General features: G+C 34.6%; 10 protein-coding genes and 1 non-coding gene across 11 annotated transcripts; 9 read left to right on the top strand and 2 right to left on the bottom strand.

The window, feature by feature from the left end:
- Nucleotides 1–133: 133 nt before the first annotated feature.
- Nucleotides 134–3,268, top strand: YEF3 (translation elongation factor EF-3; the record flags this gene model as incomplete). Its single annotated transcript, XM_003980128.1, has 1 exon — nt 134–3,268. The coding sequence occupies one exon, from the start codon at nt 134–136 to the stop codon at nt 3,266–3,268; it is 3,135 nt and encodes a 1,044-aa protein (XP_003980177.1).
- A 443-nt stretch (nt 3,269–3,711) lies between these two features.
- Nucleotides 3,712–4,443, top strand: SSP120 (nucleobindin SSP120; the record flags this gene model as incomplete). The annotated part of the gene is made up of 1 exon (XM_003980127.1): nt 3,712–4,443. The coding sequence occupies one exon, from the start codon at nt 3,712–3,714 to the stop codon at nt 4,441–4,443; it is 732 nt and encodes a 243-aa protein (XP_003980176.1).
- Nucleotides 4,444–5,653: 1,210 nt separating this feature from the next.
- IDP2 (isocitrate dehydrogenase (NADP(+)) IDP2) lies at nt 5,654–6,916 on the top strand (the record flags this gene model as incomplete). Its single annotated transcript, XM_003980126.1, has 1 exon — nt 5,654–6,916. One exon carries the CDS (start codon nt 5,654–5,656, stop codon nt 6,914–6,916), a length of 1,263 nt encoding a protein of 420 aa, XP_003980175.1.
- Nucleotides 6,917–7,181: 265 nt separating this feature from the next.
- Nucleotides 7,182–8,147, bottom strand: RFC4 (replication factor C subunit 4; the record flags this gene model as incomplete). Its single annotated transcript, XM_003980125.1, has 1 exon — nt 7,182–8,147. One exon carries the CDS (start codon nt 8,145–8,147, stop codon nt 7,182–7,184), a length of 966 nt encoding a protein of 321 aa, XP_003980174.1.
- Nucleotides 8,148–8,963: 816 nt separating this feature from the next.
- Nucleotides 8,964–9,854, top strand: TRM10 (tRNA (guanine(9)-N(1))-methyltransferase; the record flags this gene model as incomplete). The annotated part of the gene is made up of 1 exon (XM_003980124.1): nt 8,964–9,854. The coding sequence occupies one exon, from the start codon at nt 8,964–8,966 to the stop codon at nt 9,852–9,854; it is 891 nt and encodes a 296-aa protein (XP_003980173.1).
- A 607-nt stretch (nt 9,855–10,461) lies between these two features.
- Nucleotides 10,462–11,376, top strand: YPQ1 (cationic amino acid transporter; the record flags this gene model as incomplete). Its single annotated transcript, XM_003980123.1, has 1 exon — nt 10,462–11,376. The coding sequence occupies one exon, from the start codon at nt 10,462–10,464 to the stop codon at nt 11,374–11,376; it is 915 nt and encodes a 304-aa protein (XP_003980172.1).
- Nucleotides 11,377–11,850: 474 nt separating this feature from the next.
- On the top strand, nt 11,851–13,782 carry SPO21 (Spo21p; the record flags this gene model as incomplete). Its single annotated transcript, XM_003980122.1, has 1 exon — nt 11,851–13,782. The coding sequence occupies one exon, from the start codon at nt 11,851–11,853 to the stop codon at nt 13,780–13,782; it is 1,932 nt and encodes a 643-aa protein (XP_003980171.1).
- Nucleotides 13,783–14,265: 483 nt separating this feature from the next.
- Nucleotides 14,266–17,154, top strand: MSH2 (mismatch repair ATPase MSH2; the record flags this gene model as incomplete). Its single annotated transcript, XM_003980121.1, has 1 exon — nt 14,266–17,154. The coding sequence occupies one exon, from the start codon at nt 14,266–14,268 to the stop codon at nt 17,152–17,154; it is 2,889 nt and encodes a 962-aa protein (XP_003980170.1).
- Nucleotides 17,155–17,465: 311 nt separating this feature from the next.
- Nucleotides 17,466–17,537, top strand: NDAI0Gtrna9E. Its single transcript has one exon. It is a non-coding gene; the product is annotated as a tRNA-Glu (tRNA).
- Nucleotides 17,538–18,049: 512 nt separating this feature from the next.
- On the top strand, nt 18,050–21,694 carry MGA2 (Mga2p; the record flags this gene model as incomplete). Its single annotated transcript, XM_003980120.1, has 1 exon — nt 18,050–21,694. One exon carries the CDS (start codon nt 18,050–18,052, stop codon nt 21,692–21,694), a length of 3,645 nt encoding a protein of 1,214 aa, XP_003980169.1.
- A 281-nt stretch (nt 21,695–21,975) lies between these two features.
- LYS1 (saccharopine dehydrogenase (NAD+, L-lysine-forming)) lies at nt 21,976–23,094 on the bottom strand (the record flags this gene model as incomplete). Its single annotated transcript, XM_003980119.1, has 1 exon — nt 21,976–23,094. One exon carries the CDS (start codon nt 23,092–23,094, stop codon nt 21,976–21,978), a length of 1,119 nt encoding a protein of 372 aa, XP_003980168.1.
- Between the last annotated feature and the right edge of the window lie 153 nt (nt 23,095–23,247).

Genomic DNA, 23,247 nt, shown 5'->3' with positions numbered 1-23,247 from the left:
TATAAGTAAAGTCATCTCCATTCTAACAACTAACTTCAAATTTTATATTTCCTTTAACACTTGAATATTTTCTATACTTACTTTTAACCTATAACAGTAACGGTCAAGTTCGAATCTGCCAATCATCTAAGAAATGTCTGATTCCCAACAATCCATTAAGGTCCTAGAAGAACTTTTACAAAAGTTGACTATTGCCACTGCTGAAAACAGAGAAGAAGTTGCTATTGAAGTCTCTTCTTTCTTGAATGGCAACATCATCGAACATGACATTCCAGAGAAGTTCTTTGCTGAATTAGCTCAAGGTTTGACTAGCAAGAAAACTGCTGCCAACTGTTTACAAGCTATTGCTCAAATTTCCAATGAAGCTAACTTGTCTCCATCTGTCGAACCATACATTGTCGCTATGGTTCCAGAAATTTGTTCCCAAGCTGGTAGCAAAGATAAGGAAGTTCAAACTTTAGCCTCTGAAACTCTTATCACCATTGTTAAGGCTATTAACCCAGTCGCTATCAAGGCTCTATTACCTCATTTAGTTAAGTCTATGGAAGAAACCAACAAATGGCAAGAAAAGGTTGCTATCTTGGCTGCCGTTTCTGCTTTAGTCGATGCTGCTAAGGAGCAAGTTGCTTTGAGAATGCCAGAATTGATTCCAGTTTTATCCGAAGCTATGTGGGATACCAAGAAGGAAGTTAAAGCTGCCGCTACTGCCACAATCACTAAGGCTACTGAAACTGTTGACAACAAGGATATTGAACGTTTCATTCCTCAATTGATTTCTTGTATTGCTAACCCAACTGAAGCTGCTGAAACCGTTCATTTGTTAGGTGCTACCACTTTCGTTGCTGAAGTTACTCCAGCTACTTTGTCCATTATGGTTCCATTATTGGTTAGAGGTTTGAATGAAAGAGAAACTTCTATCAAACGTAAATCCGCTGTTATTATTGATAACATGTGTAAGTTGGTCGAAGATCCTCAAGTTGTTGCTCCTTTCTTAGGTAAATTATTGCCAGGTTTGAAGGCTAACTTTGCTACCATTGCTGACCCAGAAGCCAGAGAAGTTACTTTGAGAGGTTTGAAGACTTTGAGAAGAGTTGGTAACGTTGGTGAAGATGATGTTTTACCAGAAGTTTCTCATGCTGGTGATGTCTCTACCACTTTCGGTGTTATCTCTAAATTATTAGAAGGTGAAACCGTTGCTCCAAGATTCAAGTCTGTTGTCGAATATATTGCTGCTATGGGTGCTGATTTGATTGATGAAAGAGTTATCGATCAACAAGCTTGGTTCACTCACATCTTACCATACATGACTATTTTCTTACATGAAAGAAAGGCTAAGGATATCTTAGATGACTTCAGAAAGTTAGCTGTTGACAATATTCCAGTTGGTCCAAACTTCGATGATGAAGAAGATGAAGGTGAAGATTTATGTAACTGTGAATTCTCATTGGCTTACGGTGCTAAGATCTTGTTGAACAAGACTCAATTGAGATTGAAGAGAGGTAGAAGATACGGTGTTTGTGGTCCAAATGGTGCTGGTAAATCTACTTTGATGAGAGCTATTGCTAACGGTCAAGTTGATGGTTTCCCATCTCAAGAAGAATGTAGAACTGTCTACGTCGAACACGATATCGATGGTACTCACTCTGACACTTCTGTCTTAGATTTTGTTTTCGAAGGTAAGGTTGGTACTAAGGAAGTTATTACTGCTAAATTGCTTGAATTCGGTTTCACTGATGAAATGATCAACATGCCTATTTCTGCTTTATCTGGTGGTTGGAAGATGAAATTGGCTTTAGCTAGAGCCGTTTTAAGAAACGCTGATATCTTATTGTTAGATGAACCAACTAACCATTTGGATACTGTTAACGTCGCTTGGTTAGTCAACTACTTGAACACTTGTGGTATTACTTCTATTACCATTTCCCATGACTCTGGTTTCTTAGACAGTGTTTGTGAATATATTATTAACTACGAAGGTTTGAAATTGAGAAAATACAAGGGTAATTTCACTGAATTCGTCAAGAAATGTCCAGCTGCTAAGGCTTACCAAGAATTGAGTGCTACTGATTTGGAATTCCAATTCCCAGAACCAGGTTACTTAGAAGGTGTTAAGACTAAGCAAAAGGCTATTGTTAAGGTTTCTAACATGACTTTCCAATATCCAGGTACTACCAAGCCACAAATTACTGATGTTTCTTTCCAATGTTCTTTGTCTTCAAGAATTGCTGTTATTGGTCCAAATGGTGCTGGTAAATCTACTTTGATTAATGTTTTGACTGGTGAATTATTACCAACTACTGGTGAAGTTTACACTCATGAAAATTGTAGAATTGCTTACATTAAGCAACATGCTTTTGCTCATATTGAATCTCATTTAGATAAGACTCCATCTGAATATATCCAATGGAGATTCCAAACTGGTGAAGATAGAGAAACTATGGACAGAGCTAACAGACAAATTAACGAAAATGATGCTGAAGCTATGAACAAGATTTTCAAGATTGAAGGTACTCCAAGAAGAATTCAAGCTATTTCTGCTAGACGTAAGTTCAAGAACACTTATGAATATGAATGTTCTTTCTTCTTAGGTGAAAACATTGGTATGAAATCTGAAAGATGGGTTCCAATGATGTCTGTTGACAATGCTTGGATTCCAAGAGGTGAATTGATTGAATCCCATGCTAAGATGGTTGCTGAAGTTGATATGAAGGAAGCTTTAGCTTCTGGTCAATTCCGTCCATTAACTAGAAAGGAAATTGAAGAACATTGTGCTATGTTGGGTCTAGATGCTGAATTAGTTTCTCATTCCAGAATCAGAGGTTTATCTGGTGGTCAAAAGGTTAAATTAGTTCTAGCTGCTGGTACATGGCAAAGACCTCATTTAATTGTCTTAGATGAACCTACCAACTATTTGGATAGAGATTCTTTAGGTGCTTTGTCTAAGGCTTTGAAGGCTTTCGAAGGTGGTGTTATTATCATTACACATTCCGCTGAATTCACCAAGAATTTGACTGAAGAAGTCTGGGCTGTTAAGGATGGTAAGATGACTCCATCTGGTCACAACTGGGTTTCTGGTCAAGGTGCTGGTCCAAGAATTGAAAAGAAAGAAGATGAAGAAGATAAATTCGATGCTATGGGTAACAAGATTGCTGGTGGTAAGAAGAAGAAGAAGTTGTCTTCTGCGGAATTGAGAAAGAAGAAGAAGGAAAGAATGAAGAAGAAGAAGGAATTAGGTGATGCTTATGTTTCTTCTGATGAAGACTTCTAATTTATTCCCCATTTTGAATAACTAAGAAAAAACACAAACTAATTTATTTATGTATACTCACTTTCAACACCTTGTACTATTGCTAATATATGTATAGATCAAACATTTAAAAAAACGATTTTATTATAAAAACTTTTCTGTTATTGTATGGTTTTCTACTTACAAAACATTTCTCGCACTCGAGTAGTTTAATTTTCAGTGATGACTGCTGAAGAGAACCAAATTTTCGTTAAGATTATTTTTAGTAGTTAATGTTACCCTGTTGGTGAAAGTTAAATGGTAGGAGAAAACGTCATCCTGTATCTGAAAAATATAAATCCTGAAATAAAATTTGATCTTTAATGGATTGATTGAAAGAGTATGTTTTTGTATTTTTATCCATTTACTTATTTGGAGAAATCTGTCATAGGTAGAAGTTATACAAGAGGATAAAGTGCTTGAGAATGAGGTTAAATAACTCTTTCCTATTAGGATCATTATTTCTATTGTTACCTAGTCAACTTTCAGTAGTAGCGGAGGCAGTTGCTGAAGCAGAACATAAAGGATCAGAAATCAACGTAGAACATGAGAAGCCACCTCAAGGGTTAACATGGGAAGAATGGCATATGCAACAAGAGCATCAAATGAGCGAATATTCACCAGAGACTTTTTTCGCATTACATGATGTTAAGAAACAAGGATATTTTGATCGTGATGATATTTTGTCCTTGTATGGGTTGAATCGTGATGAAATTATTGGTGCAGGAAATGGGATGGGGCAACATGATAACAGTGAAGCTGTTGATGAAGATATGGCTAAAAATTTAGTTGATTTGATTTTGAAACTTGTAGATGTTAATGATGACAATAAAATTTTGAAAGATGAATATTTGGCATTTGCTAAGAGAGGTAATAAGTTCCCAGATTTGGGTGTTGGTGTTGGACATCATTCTGATTTTGAATTAGAGTACGAAATTCATCATTGGAACAAATACCATAAGGATGTTGATCCAGATGTTAAAAATGTCCATAAAGAAGATATTGAACACGAATTATTACATCACGAACATGAGATTGAACATGAAGAAACTGTTCAAAGGGGAGCCCAAAAGGCTACTGTTATAACAGATGACCAATTGGAAGCCAGAATAGATTTAAAGAAGATTCCAGGTAAATTCAAGAATGGGTTATACTGAACTTAGTGACAAATTATCACACTTCTTTTCACATGAATTTTGTATTCAAAACATTATATTTTATATGTAGTTTATATAGCATGCACCTACTCCAGGACTCCAAGAAAACGTCAAATTTACGTAATGACCTTTTCAGATTTTTTTCCTGTTTTTAACGACACAAACACTTTTAAAGTACCGAATGTATATGTTTCTCTTACTCTGAAGACTGAATGTAGTCTACAATATTTGTGACATTAACAGAATATGGGAAGATTTTGGAAGCATGTCAGCTTTGTTTAACAAAAGAACCAGGAATAATAGTACCAATGAGGAAATTCACCACCGATTAAATAAAATAGGCTCCCCACAGATGAATCACGAGCAAGACTTCTTACACTGCACCATCAGATCGGTTGGCGGTATCATGCATGAGCAAACTGAAGGTGTACTTACTTACATATCTACAGTTGGCCCCACGCGGCGAATGATAATTGAGCCGGCGGGCCGAGAAATAAGTATAAGAATATTTAAATGTCCGAAACTCCATTTAAACTTAGCCGCCCAGCTCCCATGTTCCCGACTTTTCATTCTTCTCTCCTCCAATTAAAGTGCAACAATTGCTTGGCCTCTGTGTTCCCCTAAGTATTGTGTATGTAACTTGGGGAAACACTAAACATGGCTTGGAAATAACACAATGGCACTTGCCAATTGGAAAAGTAATTACAACTGTATGGATGGATGACTTCCAGTTAAGTGGTCACCATGCCTCTGCGGCTGATTGGAACTCTCGTGATGCTATTGGGACGCAAGTACGTACGTCGATCTATAACTGCTAATCGTCACGTATTTTTGTCAATGTTAATCCGGTAAACGGGCTGGAATCTCGAATTTATAATTATGATCTAACAGATTGTTTTTTGTTTCGGTTCTGTTTTGTATGGTACGATCACTTTTTCCGATTTGTTCCGACTGGTCTTTTCTAATTCTAAACTATTACTCTTACGAAAACATACAGGCTACGCATTGAAGTATATACTTATAGAAAGAAATGTATATAAAAGGTGCCTTACAATTGTAAAGAAATTCACTTTTGTTATCCAGGGACTCGTTATACTTTCCAGTTATTCTCTAAAAATATAGGTACACTGCGCAATAACTTCACCTAAAATCATTTAGTGAATATTTATTAGCAAAAACAACATTAGCAACAAAATAAAACATAAAAAAAATGACAGAACAAATCAATGGTATCAAAAAAATCAAAGTCGTTTCACCTATAGTGGAAATGGACGGAGATGAAATGACAAGAATAATCTGGCATTTGATCAGATCTAAATTAATCCTTCCCTACTTAGACGTCGACTTAAAATATTACGACTTATCTATCCAATACCGTGATGAAACAAACGATCAAGTCACCAAAGATTCCGCTCAAGCAACTTTAAAATACGGAGTAGCGGTAAAATGTGCCACTATTACACCTGATGAAAACCGTGTTAAAGAATTCGATTTGAAAAAAATGTGGAAATCACCAAATGGGACCATTAGGAACGTCCTTGGTGGTACTTTATTTAGAGAACCTATCGTGATTGATAATATTCCTAGATTAGTCCCAAATTGGGAAAAACCAATCATCATTGGAAGACATGCATTTGGTGATCAATATAAGGCGAAAGATTTGGTCATTCCTCATGATGGTCAATTGAAAATCGTTTTCAAATCAAATAAGGGACCTGATCAAGATATTGATTTGAACGTTTTCCAATTCCCTGAATGTGGAGGTGTCGCAATGATGATGTACAATACAATTGAATCCATTGAAGGGTTCGCTTTAAGTTCTTTCAAATTGGCTTTGGAAAGGAAAATGCCATTGTATTCAACTACCAAAAATACTATTTTAAAAAGATATGATGGGAAATTCAAAGATATTTTTGAAAATATGTATGAAGAACAATTTAGAGAACAATTTGAAGAATTAGGGATTTGGTATGAACATCGTCTAATTGACGATATGGTGGCTCAAATGTTGAAATCCAAAGGTGGATTCATCATCGCTATGAAAAATTATGATGGTGATGTTCAATCTGATATTGTGGCGCAAGGTTTTGGTTCATTGGGTTTAATGACGTCAGTTTTGATTTCCTCGGATGGGAAATCTTTTGAAAGTGAAGCTGCTCATGGGACTGTTACAAGACATTATAGACAACATCAACAAGGTAAAGAAACTTCTACCAATTCAATTGCTTCCATTTTTGCCTGGTCAAGAGGTATAATAAAAAGAGGTCAAGTCGATGAAACTCCAGATGTTGTTGAATTCGGAAACTTACTAGAAAAAGCTACAATCGATACTGTAGGAGTCGATGGAATTATGACAAAAGATTTAGCTTTGACTATGGGGAAGACTGATAGAGCATCCTACGTTACCACAGAAGAATTTATCGACGCAGTGGAAAAAAGATTAAAGAAACAATTCCAAACTAAATTTTACTGAAGTTCATATTAACAAGAAAATCTCGAGGTCCTTGGAAAAAAAATGCGAAAGTTTTATCAATAACATAAAAGTCGAAAAAAGTTTCACTTTCTGGGCATTTAATAGTTTATTTATTCATTTTTGATAGTATTCCTTACATTTACAAGTCTACATGGTCCTTAAAATAACATTATGAGTAGACTTTTTTATCCTTAAAAAAACAAAATATCTATATTCATTTTTTTATATGCATGCTTTTATGATTGTACGAAAAATAAAAAGGGCTTTATTTCAAAGAATGAATCTTTGCTAGCATACTAGCTAACTGAAGATAAGTACTCACACCTTCTAAAATTCTCATATGAGTTATACCAATTTCTTTAATCATTTCTAGTCTCTTATTTTCTTTAAGTTCAAATAAATTTTTCGTTACACGGAAACTCGTTGTGACAATATCAACAGCAGAATATCCTTTCCCCCAAAGATCATCTCTCAAATAGGTTAGTGCTTCATCTAATGTAGGAGCCAACAACATTCTGCGTACTATTAATGGATGAGGTGAATCTACAATTTTGAAAACATTATCACCATTAACAAGTCCATGTCCAGCAACTGTACTTTGTAAATTATTTATAGCTTGTCTCATATCACCTTCTGCGGTAAATATAATCGCCTCTAACCCATCATTAGTATATTTGACATCTTCTAACTTAATAATTTCCAATAACCTTTTCAATACTTGTTCATCGGACAATTTAGAATAACGTAAAATGGCACACCTACTTTGTAATGGTTCAATAATCTTATTCGATTGATTACAAGCAAATGCGAATCTAGTGGAATTAGAAAACAATTCCATAGTTCTTCTTAGCGCTTGTTGAGCACCAGCAGTCATAGAATCAGCTTCATCCAAAATAATAATCTTGTGTTTACCAGGTGGTAAATAACATTTCTTTTGAGCAAAATGTTTGATTTGATTCCTAACAACATCAATACCTCTATCATCAGACGCATTTAATTCCAATACGGCTCGAGAATAAGCATCCCCCAATAGTTCATGAGCAAGACAATGAATAGAAGTAGTCTTACCGATACCAGGGAGACCTGATATAATCATGTGAGGCATGTTACCATCTTGAGCAATTTGTTCTAATCGTAAGATGGTTTCTTCATTTCCTACGATATCTTTTAATACATGAGGACGATATTTTTCAACCCATGGTAATTCTAAGGTCAATGGTCTTGCTGACATTATTTGGATGTTTATAAGTTCAATTTACTTTTATCTGCAACAAGCAAATTTCTACCTATTACGTATCTTCTCTATATGATTGTGTATAGGTGTTCCAGTCGTACGTATCAAGATCATATTCATGTTGATTATTTTTTCAGTTGTAAAGAATCCGCTACAGAGCGAAAAGAGAAAAGAAATCATGAAGAACGTCTACTCAGAAATATCATTACATAATAGTGACACTACTGAGATGTCATAGTATAACACCAATAAACAATTAGCAAATGAAAGTTAAACCTCTCTTTATCAAAATTATGATCCAAATGGACAAACAAACTATATAAACTATATAAGTTGATGTGCAGCAGGAATCCAAACGCCGAGAACTATCGCGTTTCTCGGTAGAGTATCCTCGATTCAATTCGACATATGGCGGCCACCTCAAGATTGGTTTTTTCTTAGTTAATACTTTTTTGGTAATCATCAGCATGATTGCTATATTAACTTCCAGAATTTAATATGTTCAACTAGAGTGCTAGAAACAGTACGTAAGTCTATATGTTGTATACCTGTCGCTGTGGAATTCGAAAAATGACGGAGATGTATGGATGTTAGAAAAATTTTAATAGTGACAAAAATTAAACGCTATACCAAGGCAACTTTTTAATGAGCATCGATCTTGTACATCGTCATGTTACCCTTTTTCGATATATTATTGTGTTTTTAGTTACGTTACTAGTTCAAATAAGATCAATAAATTATTGTCTGTGTAACTGTGCCAAAACCCTTCATTAGTATCAACCTTAATAGAAACTTACCTCGAGGAAAAAGAAGATGACAGAACAAGTTGAAAAAGAAACTTCATCAGCAGGCATTTTGAAAAGGACTACTCCATTACCACCGGTTCCAGAGGGCATGTCAAAGAAACAATGGAAAAAACAATGGAAAAGACAACAATTTAAAGAACGTAAAGATGAATATGCAGATATTCGTCGTGAGAAGCGTAAACTTGCTCGTGAGAGAAGACGTACAAAAGTGAAAGAATATGAAGAACGTGGTGAAGAAGTGCCTGATGAATTAAAACGTCCACCCAAGGTAAACGTTAAACAAGTGGATTCGGGTGTTTCTCTTATAATAGATTGTGGATTTGATGATCTTATGAATGATAAAGAAATTATTAGCTTGTCTAATCAGATCACAAGAGCATACTCGGCTAATAGACGCGCAGATCATTACTCTAAGATTAAAGTGACTAGTTTTGGTGGAAGACTACAGAAGAGGTTTGAAGATGATCTAAATAATTGTAATCATAATCAGTGGAGACATTTTGAATTTGTTGCTGACGATGAGGCAATCACCGGACCTCATATGGATAAAAGTAAAATGATATATCTAACAGCTGATACTGATGAAGAATTAGATACTTTAAAACCAGGTATGACATATATTATTGGTGGTATCGTCGATAAGAATAGGCATAAAGCTTTGTGCTATAATAAAGCCAAGGAATTAGGAATTACAACTAAAAGGTTACCAATCGACGAATTCATTAAAATCGCTGGAAGAAGAGTTCTTACTACGACTCATGTTGTACAATTAATGTTGAAATATTTTGATCGTCATTACTGGAAAGAAGCCTTTGAAAGTATATTACCACCAAGAATAATAGAGGGGAAAAGCAGAGGAAGTAGTGAAGTAGTGGATAACGAAGAAACAGAGGAGTAAAAGATCATCAAGCCTTACCGTGTAGTTATAGACTTAACCTATGTATATATTTATATTAATTGGTAAATATTAAACAATTTGCATGCATTACGTATTCAAAATTCTAAGTGGAGAGTAGATACAAGAAAGTGTAGCATATACAGATCGGTTGTTAACATTACGCACCAAGTCAGCCTTCTAACCTAATTTTGACTGACCATCTTACCTGTGTACTAATTCAAAGTCCTTCCTTCTATGTCGTTGTAAGTTCCTTGATCATGTAAAGGCTCTTCATAAAGCAAGATTACGTACGTACTTGTGAGTCTTCGACACATTTCTCAATGTTAATTAATATGACTAAAATGTAATCCCGACGGAATTTATGTAACGTGAAAAAATATTCGTGAATTCCCAGAGGTAAAATTGCAAACATTGCAAATAAGAAAAATTGAAAATTCTTATAAATAATAAAATGAATTGTATAACAATCCATAACTATCAGTATTACAAGTAGTGTCAGAACAAAAATCGAAGCTAAGACATTAATATCCAGCCAGAACACTGATCAAAAAAGATAAATTACTTCCATATCAATCAAAAATAGTAAAATATAGCACAAGAAATAAAAATGCAATTAGTTCCTATAGAGTTCACATCTGAAACTATCAGTGGTATGACAGGTTCTATATCGATTGCCTGTTGGGTTATAGTGTTTGTACCGCAAATATATGAGAACTTTTATAGAAAATCAGCAGAAGGTCTGTCCTTACTATTCGTCGTCCTTTGGTTAGCAGGTGACGTTTTCAATTTATTAGGTGCTCTGTTACAACACTTACTGCCTACCATGATCATCCTTGCCGCATACTATACAATTGCTGATATTATCCTTTTGGGCCAATGTCTATGGTATGATAATGAAGAAAAAGTGGATCCGATCCATTTATCCCCTGCTAATCCAATGAATGAAAATGTTTTACAAGACGTGTTTAATGAACATCAACCACTTTTACATCAAAATGGGGAGCCTATCTTAAGAACAGAAGCTGAAGATGCCTCCAGGTCTCAAGCTATTTCAGCTTTATTAGAAATTGAAGAGCAAGAAGAAAAGGGAAATTACTTCAGTGATACAACGATTGTCTTGAGTGTCATATTTGCCGGATTCTTATCTTGGTACATATCCTATTGCGCAAATCCAACTCCATCAGTACCAACTGAACCAAATACAGAAATTAATATTTTAGCCCAATTGTTCGGATATCTAAGTGCAGCTTTATATCTGGGATCTCGTGTTCCTCAGATATTATTGAATTTTAGAAGAAAATCATGTGAAGGTATTTCTTTTCTGTTTTTCTTATTTGCATGCATAGGTAATACAACATTTATCATTTCAGTTATGGTTGTCTCTCTGGATCCAAAATATTTACTACTGAATGCCTCTTGGCTTATCGGAAGTACAGGTACTCTACTGATGGATTTCGTCATTTTTGCCCAATTTTTCGCATATGGAAGGAAGAGTAAGATATATGCTAATAATTTGGTATGAAAAAGAAAATTATAAGATAACATAGAGTATATACACTGCAGAATACCTTTATATTTCAAGAATAAGAAAGTCCGTCATTACTTCTTATCAAAACAAGTGGACCTAAATTTTGTCCAGCTTTTTTGTTGTTGTTTTTTCATATATTTGATTAAAACAAGTTTGTAATTATCAGCATTACATCATTTGTCGATTCTTAATATCTACATTCATTTGCATTGTGAAATGCTTTAGTATAGAAGTGTACTTTAAAAGTTGATTTTAATGACTTCTTAAAGGAGAGGAAGAGTTCCCTTGACAGTAACCGAAAAAATGTCAGGCCGAGAAACGACACAAAACATTTGAAAATCGCATATATATAGAGATGGGCAAAGAGGGAAAACATACGAAACAAGAACGGTATATATTCATAAGAATCGAGAGAAATAAAAAATAATACTGAAAAGTTCGACTTCAGAAACCCAAAGTTTGCCAGATATGCTAGATTACAACATTCATGACGATAATAAACAACCAACAACTTTCGCTACAAATGAAAAAAATGAATCTCTGCCAGATAAGAAACCTTGGTGGCGCAAAAGTAATAAAACTAATTTGGAAGAATCCAAGAAAGGAAGTGAAAATATCAAGAAAGAAAAAGACAATATTTCCTCTAGGCCAAGTAGTAAAAGGGAGGCTATTATGAAATATTTACAGAGGTCAAAGAGTAAAGGTGATAAAAAGGATTTAAACAAGAATGACGATATTCTAGAGGATCTATCAGAAATGTCTGATGAACAATTTAGTGATACTTCTGAAAAATCTAGTGTTTCACTGATACAATCAAATAACCCCTTAGCAAATCTAAAATATGCCGATGTGTTTAGCGCAAGTTTAAAGAATAATATTGGATATTTATATCAACAAGTGGAAAATGCATCTCAAAGAGAAGAATATCAATTTACCCCAAAAGATATTACAACTATTATGGATAATGGAACAGCTGGGAATAAAGAACCAAAAGACGATGAGATTTCTGAAAGTACTATATCCTCTACTAGTTCTAAGGAATTTGACAATTATAAAGCAGATGATTATTCTCCATTGACACCCCTTGAGAATGTTGAAAGGAATAAAGATATTAAGGTGATTCCAGAAAATAATGATAATAGTAGCACCCCCTGTTGTTGTAACGATGAAGCCACGATGGAGTTAGACTCTCAATCATTTTCTTATCTCATAAGAATTATGGAGCTTTTGGGAGAACACAAAATTACATCAGATCAAATTTATTCGAAGGCACCTGGTTTGACCCTACTTGAGGTATTTAAGGAATTATATGAACTGGTTAACCTAAACTGTGAGAAAAAAAATATATTAGAGAATACATTGAAGCAAGAGCAAGATGCTAGATCACAGGAAAAAATGAAACTACAAAAAGATATAAGCATAAAGGCTCACAAGCTAAATTTGCTAGAACAAGAGAAAATTCATGATGAGCCTAAAACAAGTTCATCAAACGAAGTTATCAGCGAAGCTTATAATCTGCCAAAAGAAGGAAGCAGTGATGACAGCAATAACAACGGGGACGCTGACAGGAAAGTATACACTTCTATCGGCGACCTCCAAAAAGAATACCAAACGAAGATGGATATATCAAAACGGCAGTTAGTGGAAATTACTAAAGAGCTCGAGAAGTATAAAGGTGCACTGAAGCAGCTGGAAATTAATAACAATGCAATGGAAAAAGAGTATAACGAGCAATTGAGAAGAAGCAGAGTTTTGGAAGAGAATTTAATAAATGCCACTAATGAAGGGGACGTATTGCGGTCCGAGAAAGAAGCCCTTACGGCAATTAAAATACGTTATGAAGAACAAGCTACCCATATACTTGAACAATTAAAAGAACGAAAAAAGAAAAACCTGGAAGCTCAAAGCCTAATTGAAAACGGTATTGAGAGAGTTGAGAGAGAGAGGAAGAGAGTTCTAGATTTAAAGAGAGCAAATCGTTTCCTTATCTGTCGTATTCATTTAATCGAATGTTATAAACGGGAATCACTGCAATTTATGTCACAACTGGCGAATTGCTTCAACAGTCTAATTGGAACAGAAGTTCTTCAAGAATTTGAAGTACGTCTTGCCACTCTTTGGTCAAAAGATAATATTGGGCAGATACTTTCCATGGAAAGTTCTATAGAAACCCAGTTTAGGGGGTTACAGAAGGAGGTGGAAGATTTTTATCGAAATGTAGCCAGCGTTAAATTTTTAACATTGATTTCCAATAGATGTAAGTCCTATAAACGAAATAATATTTACTTGGCTGAACAACTACAAAAACTAAGGAAGCATTACAATGAGAGTTATGAACAATTCAATAAGATCGCTATTGAGAATACAAAAATGAGACAAAGGCAACAGGAATGGCAATAACTTTTTATTATAGATAAATATATAATCTTAGTTGGCATATTGCCGGCACTTATTTATAACGTCCTATAATTTATTCTCCCAACGGAAGTAATTATTGTTATGTGCAGGCAAAGTGACACTATGTGAAGATATTGTTTTGTCAGTTAATGATTACATTCTTAGCTGTGATCTACTTTCCATAGAACCAAGACTGCTTCGTAACAAATAGTTTTTAGGTGTAGTCCAGTGTAATGTAGATCAGTTCTTTAGAAGAACGGGTTATATGAGACGCGTAAACCTTTTTCAGACTACGTAAATACAAAAACACGCGTAAGGTCAATTGTTTAATGTAAGGTTTATTAAATTTAGACCAGACGCCATCGTATATCTGTGATCCTAAAACACTTTCAATCTTCTTTAGCCTCTCCATCAAAAGAAAGACTAAACAAGCAGGAAATCCGTTCAAATTTATTCCAAGTTGAATAACTACCTAAAACTAAAAGAATGTCATCCAATAGGCCAGACTTGAAATTTTCTGATGTTTCAGAGGAACGTAGTTTCTACAAAAGATTCACAACGTTACCAGAAAAGCCCTCGACCACATTAAGAATAGTTGACAAAGGTGAATATTATACCATCATTGGTGATGATGCGGTATTTGTTGCAGAAAATATATACCATACTCAATCAGTTTTGAAAGATTGTCATTTGGACCCGGTTACGGTGAAACAATTTAAACAACCTCTAAAGTATGTTACTGTGTCTTTACAAGTTGTAAGTACTTTATTGAAAACTTGCTTACTAGATTTAGGATATAAAGTTGAAATTTATGATAAGCTTTGGAAGTTACAAAAAAGTGCATCACCAGGTAATGTGGAACAAGTATCTGATTTGATGAATATTGCCATTGATTCAAGTATTGTAATTGCTGCTTTGAAAGTTCAATTGAATTCAAAAGATGGGAATTGCGTTATTGGAGTGGCGTTTGTTGATACCACAGCTTATAAGATCGGTATGTTAAATATTGTAGATAACGAAGTCTATTCCAATTTGGAAAGTTTTTTGATTCAATTAGGTGTGAGAGAATGTATCATCCAGGATATGTCAAACAATGACAATACAGCAAGTGACTTTAAGAAGATAACTGGTGTTCTTGACCGTTGTGGTTGTGTTGTTACGACGGTGAAGAGCTCTGAGTTTTCAGATAAAGATGTTGAGATGGATTTAACTAAATTGTTGAAGAATGAATTATCATTGTCTTTGCCAGAAAAATATTCGAACTTGGCTATGGGAGCTTGTAATGCATTGATAGGATATTTGGAATTATTAAATGAACAAGATCAACTCGATAGATATGAACTAATCGAGCATTCGTTACAAGAATTCATGAAATTGGATGCTTCTGCTATCAAAGCAATGAATCTATTTCCACAAGGCCCTGTACAGCCTTTTGGTCCATCAATTTCTTCATCATTTAGTAACAGTAATGGTGGTGGTAAAATTGCATCATTGTTTCAACTGCTAAATAACTGTAAGACAAATGCAGGGACAAGACTTTTAAATGAATGGTTAAAACAACCTTTGACGAATCTAGATGAGATAACCAAGAGACATGATTTAGTTGGATATTTAATGGATCAATTAGAATTAAGACAAATGTTACAAACTGAGACATTACCAGCAGTTCCAGACCTGCGTAGACTGACCAAAAAATTGAAAAAGAGTGGAAATCTAGAAGATGTTTTGAAACTTTATGAGTTCAGTAAGAAAATACCAGAAATCACTCAACTTTTAGAATCATTTTTGGAAGAAGGATCATCACAATCAGAAGAGGACGTTTCATCACTTGTAAGATCAACATGGATAGATCCTTTATCATCTTATTTAGATCCTTTATCCAAATTTGATGAAATGGTAGAGACTACTGTAGATTTACAAGCCTATGAAGAAAATAATGAATATATGATTAAAGTTGAATTTAATGAAGAACTTGCGAAAATAAGGGAACAACTCGATTCCATGAAGGAGCAAATAAATATAATACATTTAGACTCGGCAGAAGATCTTGGATTTGATCCAGAAAAGAAACTAAAGTTAGAAAATCATCATTTACATGGCTGGTGTATGAGATTAACACGTAATGATGCCAAGGAACTACGTAAACATAAAAAGTATTTGGAATTATCGACTGTTAAAGCAGGGATATTTTTCAGTACAAGAGAATTAAAAGAACTTGCTCAAGAAACAGCCGTGTTACAGAAGGAATACGATAGACAACAATCCTCTTTGGTGAAGGAAATTGTTGGCATAACCTCATCTTATTCTCCTGTGCTGGAGAAGTTATCTCAAATCTTAGCACATTTGGATGTTTTATGTTCATTTTCTCATGCTTCTTCATTTGCTCCAATTCCATATATTCGACCAACGATGCATGGAATCGATTCTGATAGAAAGACCCATCTTATAAAATCGCGTCATCCAGTGTTAGAAATGCAAGAAGATTTAAATTTTATTGCTAATAATGTTACATTAGAACGTGGTGTTGGTGATTTTATAATTATTACAGGGCCGAATATGGGTGGTAAATCAACATATATTAGACAAGTTGCTGTGATATCTTTAATGGCTCAAATAGGATGTTTTGTTCCCTGTGAACAAGCAGATATTGCTGTTGTGGATGCTATCCTGTGTAGAGTTGGTGCTGGTGACTCTCAATTAAAAGGTGTTTCTACGTTTATGGTGGAAATGTTAGAGACAGCATCTATATTGAAGAATGCAACCAAGAATTCTTTAATTATTGTTGATGAATTAGGGCGTGGTACAAGTACTTATGATGGATTTGGTTTAGCATGGGCCATTGCCGAACATATCGCTAGTAAGATTGGTTGTTTTGCCTTGTTTGCGACACATTTCCATGAATTAACATCTTTATCAGATAAATTGCCTAATGTGAAAAATATGCATGTTGCAGCACATGTTGAAATGAACAGATCGAAATTTGAAAATGAGGATATTACGTTATTATATCGTGTTGAACCTGGTATTTCAGATCAATCGTTTGGTATTCATGTTGCTGAAGTGGTTCAATTCCCAGATAAAATAGTTCGAATGGCGAAACGTAAAGCTAATGAATTGGATGACTTGAAAAGAGGTAACGAAGATGCTAAGAAGGCCAAGTTGACGATACAGGAAATAAATGAAGGGAATAAGAAACTGAAATATATTTTAAAAGATTGGGTTAACAAAGTCAGGGAAGAGGGATTAAGTGACCCGAATAAATTATCTGAAGAAGAATGCCAACAAAAAATACAAGAACTTCTGCGTTCCTTATCGAATACCTCAACAGTTTCTGCAGATAAATATTTGAAATTCATTTCAGAAATGTTATTATAATCCCATATTTTCTGACGAGTATTTTCTATATAACGTACAGTATATTTTTATTTCCCTAAAATGATAGATATATATTTCAAAAATGTAGGAACGTAGCATAATAATAATATGTTTACCGTGATGTAACACTAGAATACGATGTGTATAATGCAACGTAACATCTGTCTGGAGTGTTAGAGCTAAAGAGGCCATATTAGTCTAGGAACAATAAAAGGCTAATTATATATGAGAAGTTACCATAAGAGAACATTAGCTGGTGTTTGTCTTAGCTGATAATAGAGCGCTTAAAATAGAAAAAAACATAATAATCATCCGATATAGTGTAACGGCTATCACATCACGCTTTCACCGTGGAGACCGGGGTTCGACTCCCCGTATCGGAGGATTCAATATTTTCTTAACTTTTTTTTCTTTCTCAAGTAAATACTTGGCACATGCCGCGCCCACCGTCCACCGGAGCCCATTCCCCGTTGTTTTCTGTTGGGGAAAATCGGAGCATTTTAAGAGTAAGAAACGGTAATTGAGAAATTCAACAAAAAATTTCTGCCGCATTTCCAAATCGATAATTTGCAAGCCAAAATTACGTATCTGATTTCGTACGTACGGGAGACTTGTATTATAGTAGTAATAGTAATAGCAATAGTAATAGTAAGAACGTAAACTGAACGATGGCCAATAATAGCCAGATGGATATGTTTTCCTTGTCTCAGCTGTGTATGTACGTAGATCCCTTTATCAATACATGTACGTACAAGTGTACATGTTACAAGCCATATCTTTCCTCGAGGAATGCTGAACAGATGTTAAATGTATCATAATAATATACTATCCATCAATCATCTATCTGACAAAGAGGGAAGCAAAATAAGAATCACATATAAACTAGTATACAGATATGGCAGGTGTAAAGAAAGAACCAATAATGGAAGAACTTACTGACAACCATCTACATAATATTGGTATAGATATGACTGATATAGAACTCTTTGAAGACTTATTACTCCCACAGACTGGTGGTACCGAAGATGGGCATGCAAACAGAAATGACACTAATTACTCGAGCAACAATCAAATTGATACACATACAAAAGAGAATGCTTCAGATTTCGATGCTGTTTCCTTTAATTTAAGTAATAACAATAATGAAAACGATTTCTTTAATATCTTTATAAAGACAGATCAATTTGAAAAGGACGCTCACACGACGAACTTAACCCCGGATGGTATGATGACATTCCATTCTGCTATATCTAGCTTACCTCGAGATAATGAAAGCTTTAATACATCTCCACAAGAACCACCTAACACCTGTAGTATTATTAGTCCTAAAAACATATCTTTATCACCGAATACTTCAACTGATAGCGCTATCTCAGCACAACAAACCCAATTAACAGAATCATCTCTACACAAGATAGATAAAGGAATAGTTAAATGCCAAACCCTCTTAAGTCAAACAGTCACATTCGGCAGAGACACTCCAATAAATTCACCATTCATTGATCCACTAATATATCTTAATATGGATGAAAACATATTACCGTACGAATTTAAAGTAGAAGGGCTACCAGAAATCTCAAGAGTCGAGAACCAAATGAAAGTGAGTGTCACCATAATAAGCAAAGATACAAGTAAAAATATTAATGAAAACATGATTTGCTTATCTCCAGACTGTATAGCAAGACAGAAATTCTATTTGACTAAGGATTTGAATACATATCCGGAACATTTTCAAAATCAATTGTTACATATTGAAGCTTTCTTACTGGGAGTTTCTAATAATAGACTAGCCGACGTTTGTTTGAAATGTGTGAAGAGAGAAGAAAGAAGAGCTTCTAGAAGAAAATCAGGATTGAATGATAATAAATTATGGTGTGATAATGATAATAGAAGAGCTGTGGTTTTTAATAATAAACAAGTTTTTGTCGTTGATAAAGAAGGGTCTGGTGAAAATAAAAAGAGTTTCGGATTAACTACTAGGATCGTATGTTATTGTAGACATCATAAGGCTTCTAATGGGTTCAAAATTATGTTCATCTTGTCTGATTCAAAGGGCCAAGTTGTAGGTAAGACTTTTACTACACCGATTATGATTACTGATAAAAAACCAAGTACTTTACATCCCTTTGAAACAATAATTCGACAAAATGCAAATTATAATAATAACAATAACAATAACAATAGCAATAGCAATAGCAATAGCAATAGCAATAGCAATAGCAATAGCAATAATAATATAATGAATAATGGAAATGGAAATGGGACTGTACCAATGTTAGCAAACGTTCTAGAAGATCCTAATGCTGTTGGAAATAACAATTTTGTAACGAGTAACTCCTCCTTTGTTATGAATTCTGATAATCCGTCATTTGTTGCTCCACCGTCTGCCATGACTACACCGCAAGGGATACCACTTCCAACAAGACATATGCCATCTCCAACGTCGATGAGTGAAGAAGGTTCTGAACCTCATAATAGTGAATATAGTATAACAGTCGGTACAAATCCAAACACTTTCAATTCATACACTTCTATTTCAACAGGAAATTCAATTGCTGGACTTGATACACAATCTAGGAAAAGATCACGTCTCAATATTCAAGAGAATTCCTATAATTATAATAACAACAATCAAAGACGTTCATGGACAAATTCAGGTACTGGTGAAAATTCCAATTCAATGATGACAGGAAACCTGGTTAATAATCAACAAACTCTGCATAAGATGTCTGATTTCCAAATCCCTGCAAATCCAAATAGGCCATCCATTCAAAGAGTTATCCCATCTCAAGGTCCAATTAATGGAGGTATTGAAGTGACTTTATTAGGTACAAAATTTAAAGAGGGACTCCTAGTCAAATTTGGTGAAAATATTGCACTATCAACTCAATGTTGGAATGATTCCACTATCGTCACCTATTTACCACCAGCAGCATATGCAGGACAAGTCTTTGTGACAGTTTTCGATCCAGAAGATCTTACCAATAATGAAGTAATCCATCCAAGCAAGAAGGCAATCTTTACTTATATTGATGACACTGATAGACAATTAATTGAACTAGCTTTACAAATTGTTGGGCTGAAAATGAACGGGAAATTAGAAGACGCAAGGAATATCGCCAAAAGAATTGTTGGAAACGATACGAATTCTCCATCATCTGCAGTAGGTACAGATAACGCAGCCACAAATGATATCTCGCCAACTAATAAACATAACCATAATACAATCAATACGGCTAGTAATAATATTTATTCGTACAGGAACTCAATGACAGACGAATCGTTGATAATTAAAGTGATTCAATCGCTAACTAGTAATGCGAATATTTCAATGTGTGATTCTTTAGGGCGTACATTACTACATTTAGCTGCATTGAAAGGCTATTCAAGATTAGTATTAGAATTAATCAAATATGGTGCTCGTATTGACGATAAAGATATGTTTGGATTTACACCCTTATGTTTTGCATGTATTAATGGGGACGTTAGAACAATTAAACTGTTGATAAGTTGTAATGCTTCAAAACATGAAACGACATGGAATTTAGTCACTCCAAGAGATTTATTTTTAAGTAATTGTAGTCCAAATGCTGACGAATTAATGACAAGAGAAGTTTTAGAGGTTTTGGAAAACAATGGTAACGATAATAACCTTCATAGAAATTACTCGATATCAAGTTTCAATTCAAGTATATTTGAAAAAGAATCTGTTCATTCATCAAATATTGCTAAAGCAACATCGAAGAAGGCAACATTTAGTTTAGAGAGTGATCAATCTGGGTATGAACATAGTGGTTCGGAGGCTGAGGATGAATATGATGATGACTCTTCCATATCCGGCATAGATTGCGAAAGTGAAGAGGAAGAACAAGGAGAACCAGAAGGAGAAACAAATTTGCTACCTTCATTAGATCCACACACAGGGGTACAAACAACTATTGGAGAGAACAGTACAACTGATCTTGCTACAGTTTTAGAAGAAACAGATGTTGAACATAAAGGAGAAGAAACATCATTATGGAATAGAGTCTTGACTCGAATTAATGATGATTTACCAAATTATGAAGATCTATTCCCAAGATCAAAGCCGAATAACATCGCCAGTGATATTGCAAAGGAGAAGATTATTGAAGGTATTCCAGCTATCGAAGAACCTGAATCTATGTCTATTATGGAATCGCAAACTATAAGTAGTATTGAATCAAGAGGAGAATCATCGCATGCTTCATCGGAAGATGAAGATGAGGTCTTCCAAAAAGGTTTTAATAAATTTTTCCAGAACAGAAGGAAATTCAGAAATGATAAGATGTTATTTTTCTTTTGGATTCCGTTGAACTTACTTTTATTAACATGGGTTCTTTTATTTATGTTTGGTAAAAATGAAGGTAAGATTAACTATATCATACATGTTGTTCCTGAATATTTAAGAATTGTCTTAGCAAAGATCTTATTCGGTAATGAAAGAATGAAGATGGCATTTAAGGCAAGAATATCTAATTTCCAAAACCCTGGGAGTCTATCTGATTTGGCTGTATCGTAGGTCATAATTACCAACAAGATATATATATACATCATATAGAAAAAACATTCATTTCGACTAAACCTAAATTAATCTATAGATAATAAAAAAATTAACTAATTTGCAGATCTTTTCCTTAGTCTAAGTGTTTTTCATGGTCTATAGAAGGTTTGAAGTGAAGAACGAAAGAATATGTAAGAATAAAGAGTCTTTAAATGATGAAAGGGTTATATTGAAGGTCTATATGTACAAAAGGGAAGAATCAAAAAATTATAGAAGTTAATTATAGTATTGTAGTTACTCTATAATTTAGAAGACCTGTAAACACGAGCACAGTGTCTATTGAATAATTTTTCAGCTTTGACCCAAACAGGAGCTGTGTATCTTTCTGGTAACTGTTCTAAAGATGGTAATAAATCTCTAGCAAAGAATTCAGATGCTTCTCTAGGTAGTAATGATGGCAAATGATCGATAGAAATGACCGATAATTTTGGACCAGCTTTAGTAGGTACCAATACAGTTGGTTTATTGAAAACTGTCGCTATATCGTAAATTGGGATTGGGTTATGTGGATTTGTTGTATCAGCAGAGACATCTACTACAGTTCTTAGTCTTCTAGTACTCCTATTCAATAGATCGAAGTTGATAAATGGTGCAATTGGTTTAGATAGATAGATACAATTTATGAAAATGTCTGCTGCAGCAATTTCAGGGAATGGACCGCCACGAGCGGTTTCCTTCATGTCCCACTTAATAATATTTTCTTCTGGGACACCCACTTTTCTTAATAAATCAATGGCACCAGAACCACATCTACCGAGGGCACCGATAATTAAAACCTTTGGTGTTTTAGCACCTCTTTTCAAAGCAGCTTTATAATCCTTAACGACATCCTTGATAAGAGCCTTTTCATTTGGATATGGAGAGACAGCAGGTAAATCTTCGGAATCAGGATGAGTGTTCTTGAAGGCCCAATCCCTGACACCTAAAGCGGCACCAGCAAACCCAGCATAGAACCCAAAAGCAGCAACTCTTCTACCTTCGTCATTTTCCAAAAATTCTAAATCATAAAGGGTACCATTACCGTTAATGAATCTAGTTAGGACGTCTTTCCAACCAGCTTGATTCTTGTAACAATGAGCAAATTGGATATGTTCATGAACCAATGGGAATTTATCCTCTTCTGGCATTTCCTTTAAACCTATGATGATTCTATCACGTGGAGCAGAAATCCATGAACCTGCTGGGACTATGATGGCACCAGCTTTCTTGTACTCATCAATGTGAAAAATTGATTGAGGACTATCTTCGACGTAAATTTTGAAACCTTTAGAAATTAAATGCTTGACCGTAGTGGGTGTCAAGGCGGCTCTTGCTTCTAGTGGCTTGGTTTCAGCTCTTAAATGTAATATGACAGTCATGTTTATATTTATATGAATGTTAGTTTGAGGTGTTAGTTATTTAAAGTATGTAACAAGATAAGAACATAAGAAATATACGAAAGCAAAAGTATATTGACAGAACTTCGAGATAACATCCATTTATATATTACTTATGTGGCTCAATGATTTCGT

The sequence above is a fragment of the Naumovozyma dairenensis genome, chromosome 7 (genome assembly GCF_000227115.2).
Source record: "Naumovozyma dairenensis CBS 421 chromosome 7, complete genome".
Lineage (NCBI taxonomy): Eukaryota > Fungi > Ascomycota > Saccharomycetes > Saccharomycetales > Saccharomycetaceae > Naumovozyma > Naumovozyma dairenensis.
Note: the sequence above shows the minus strand (reverse complement) of the source record. Positions and strands in the feature narration are given on the sequence as shown.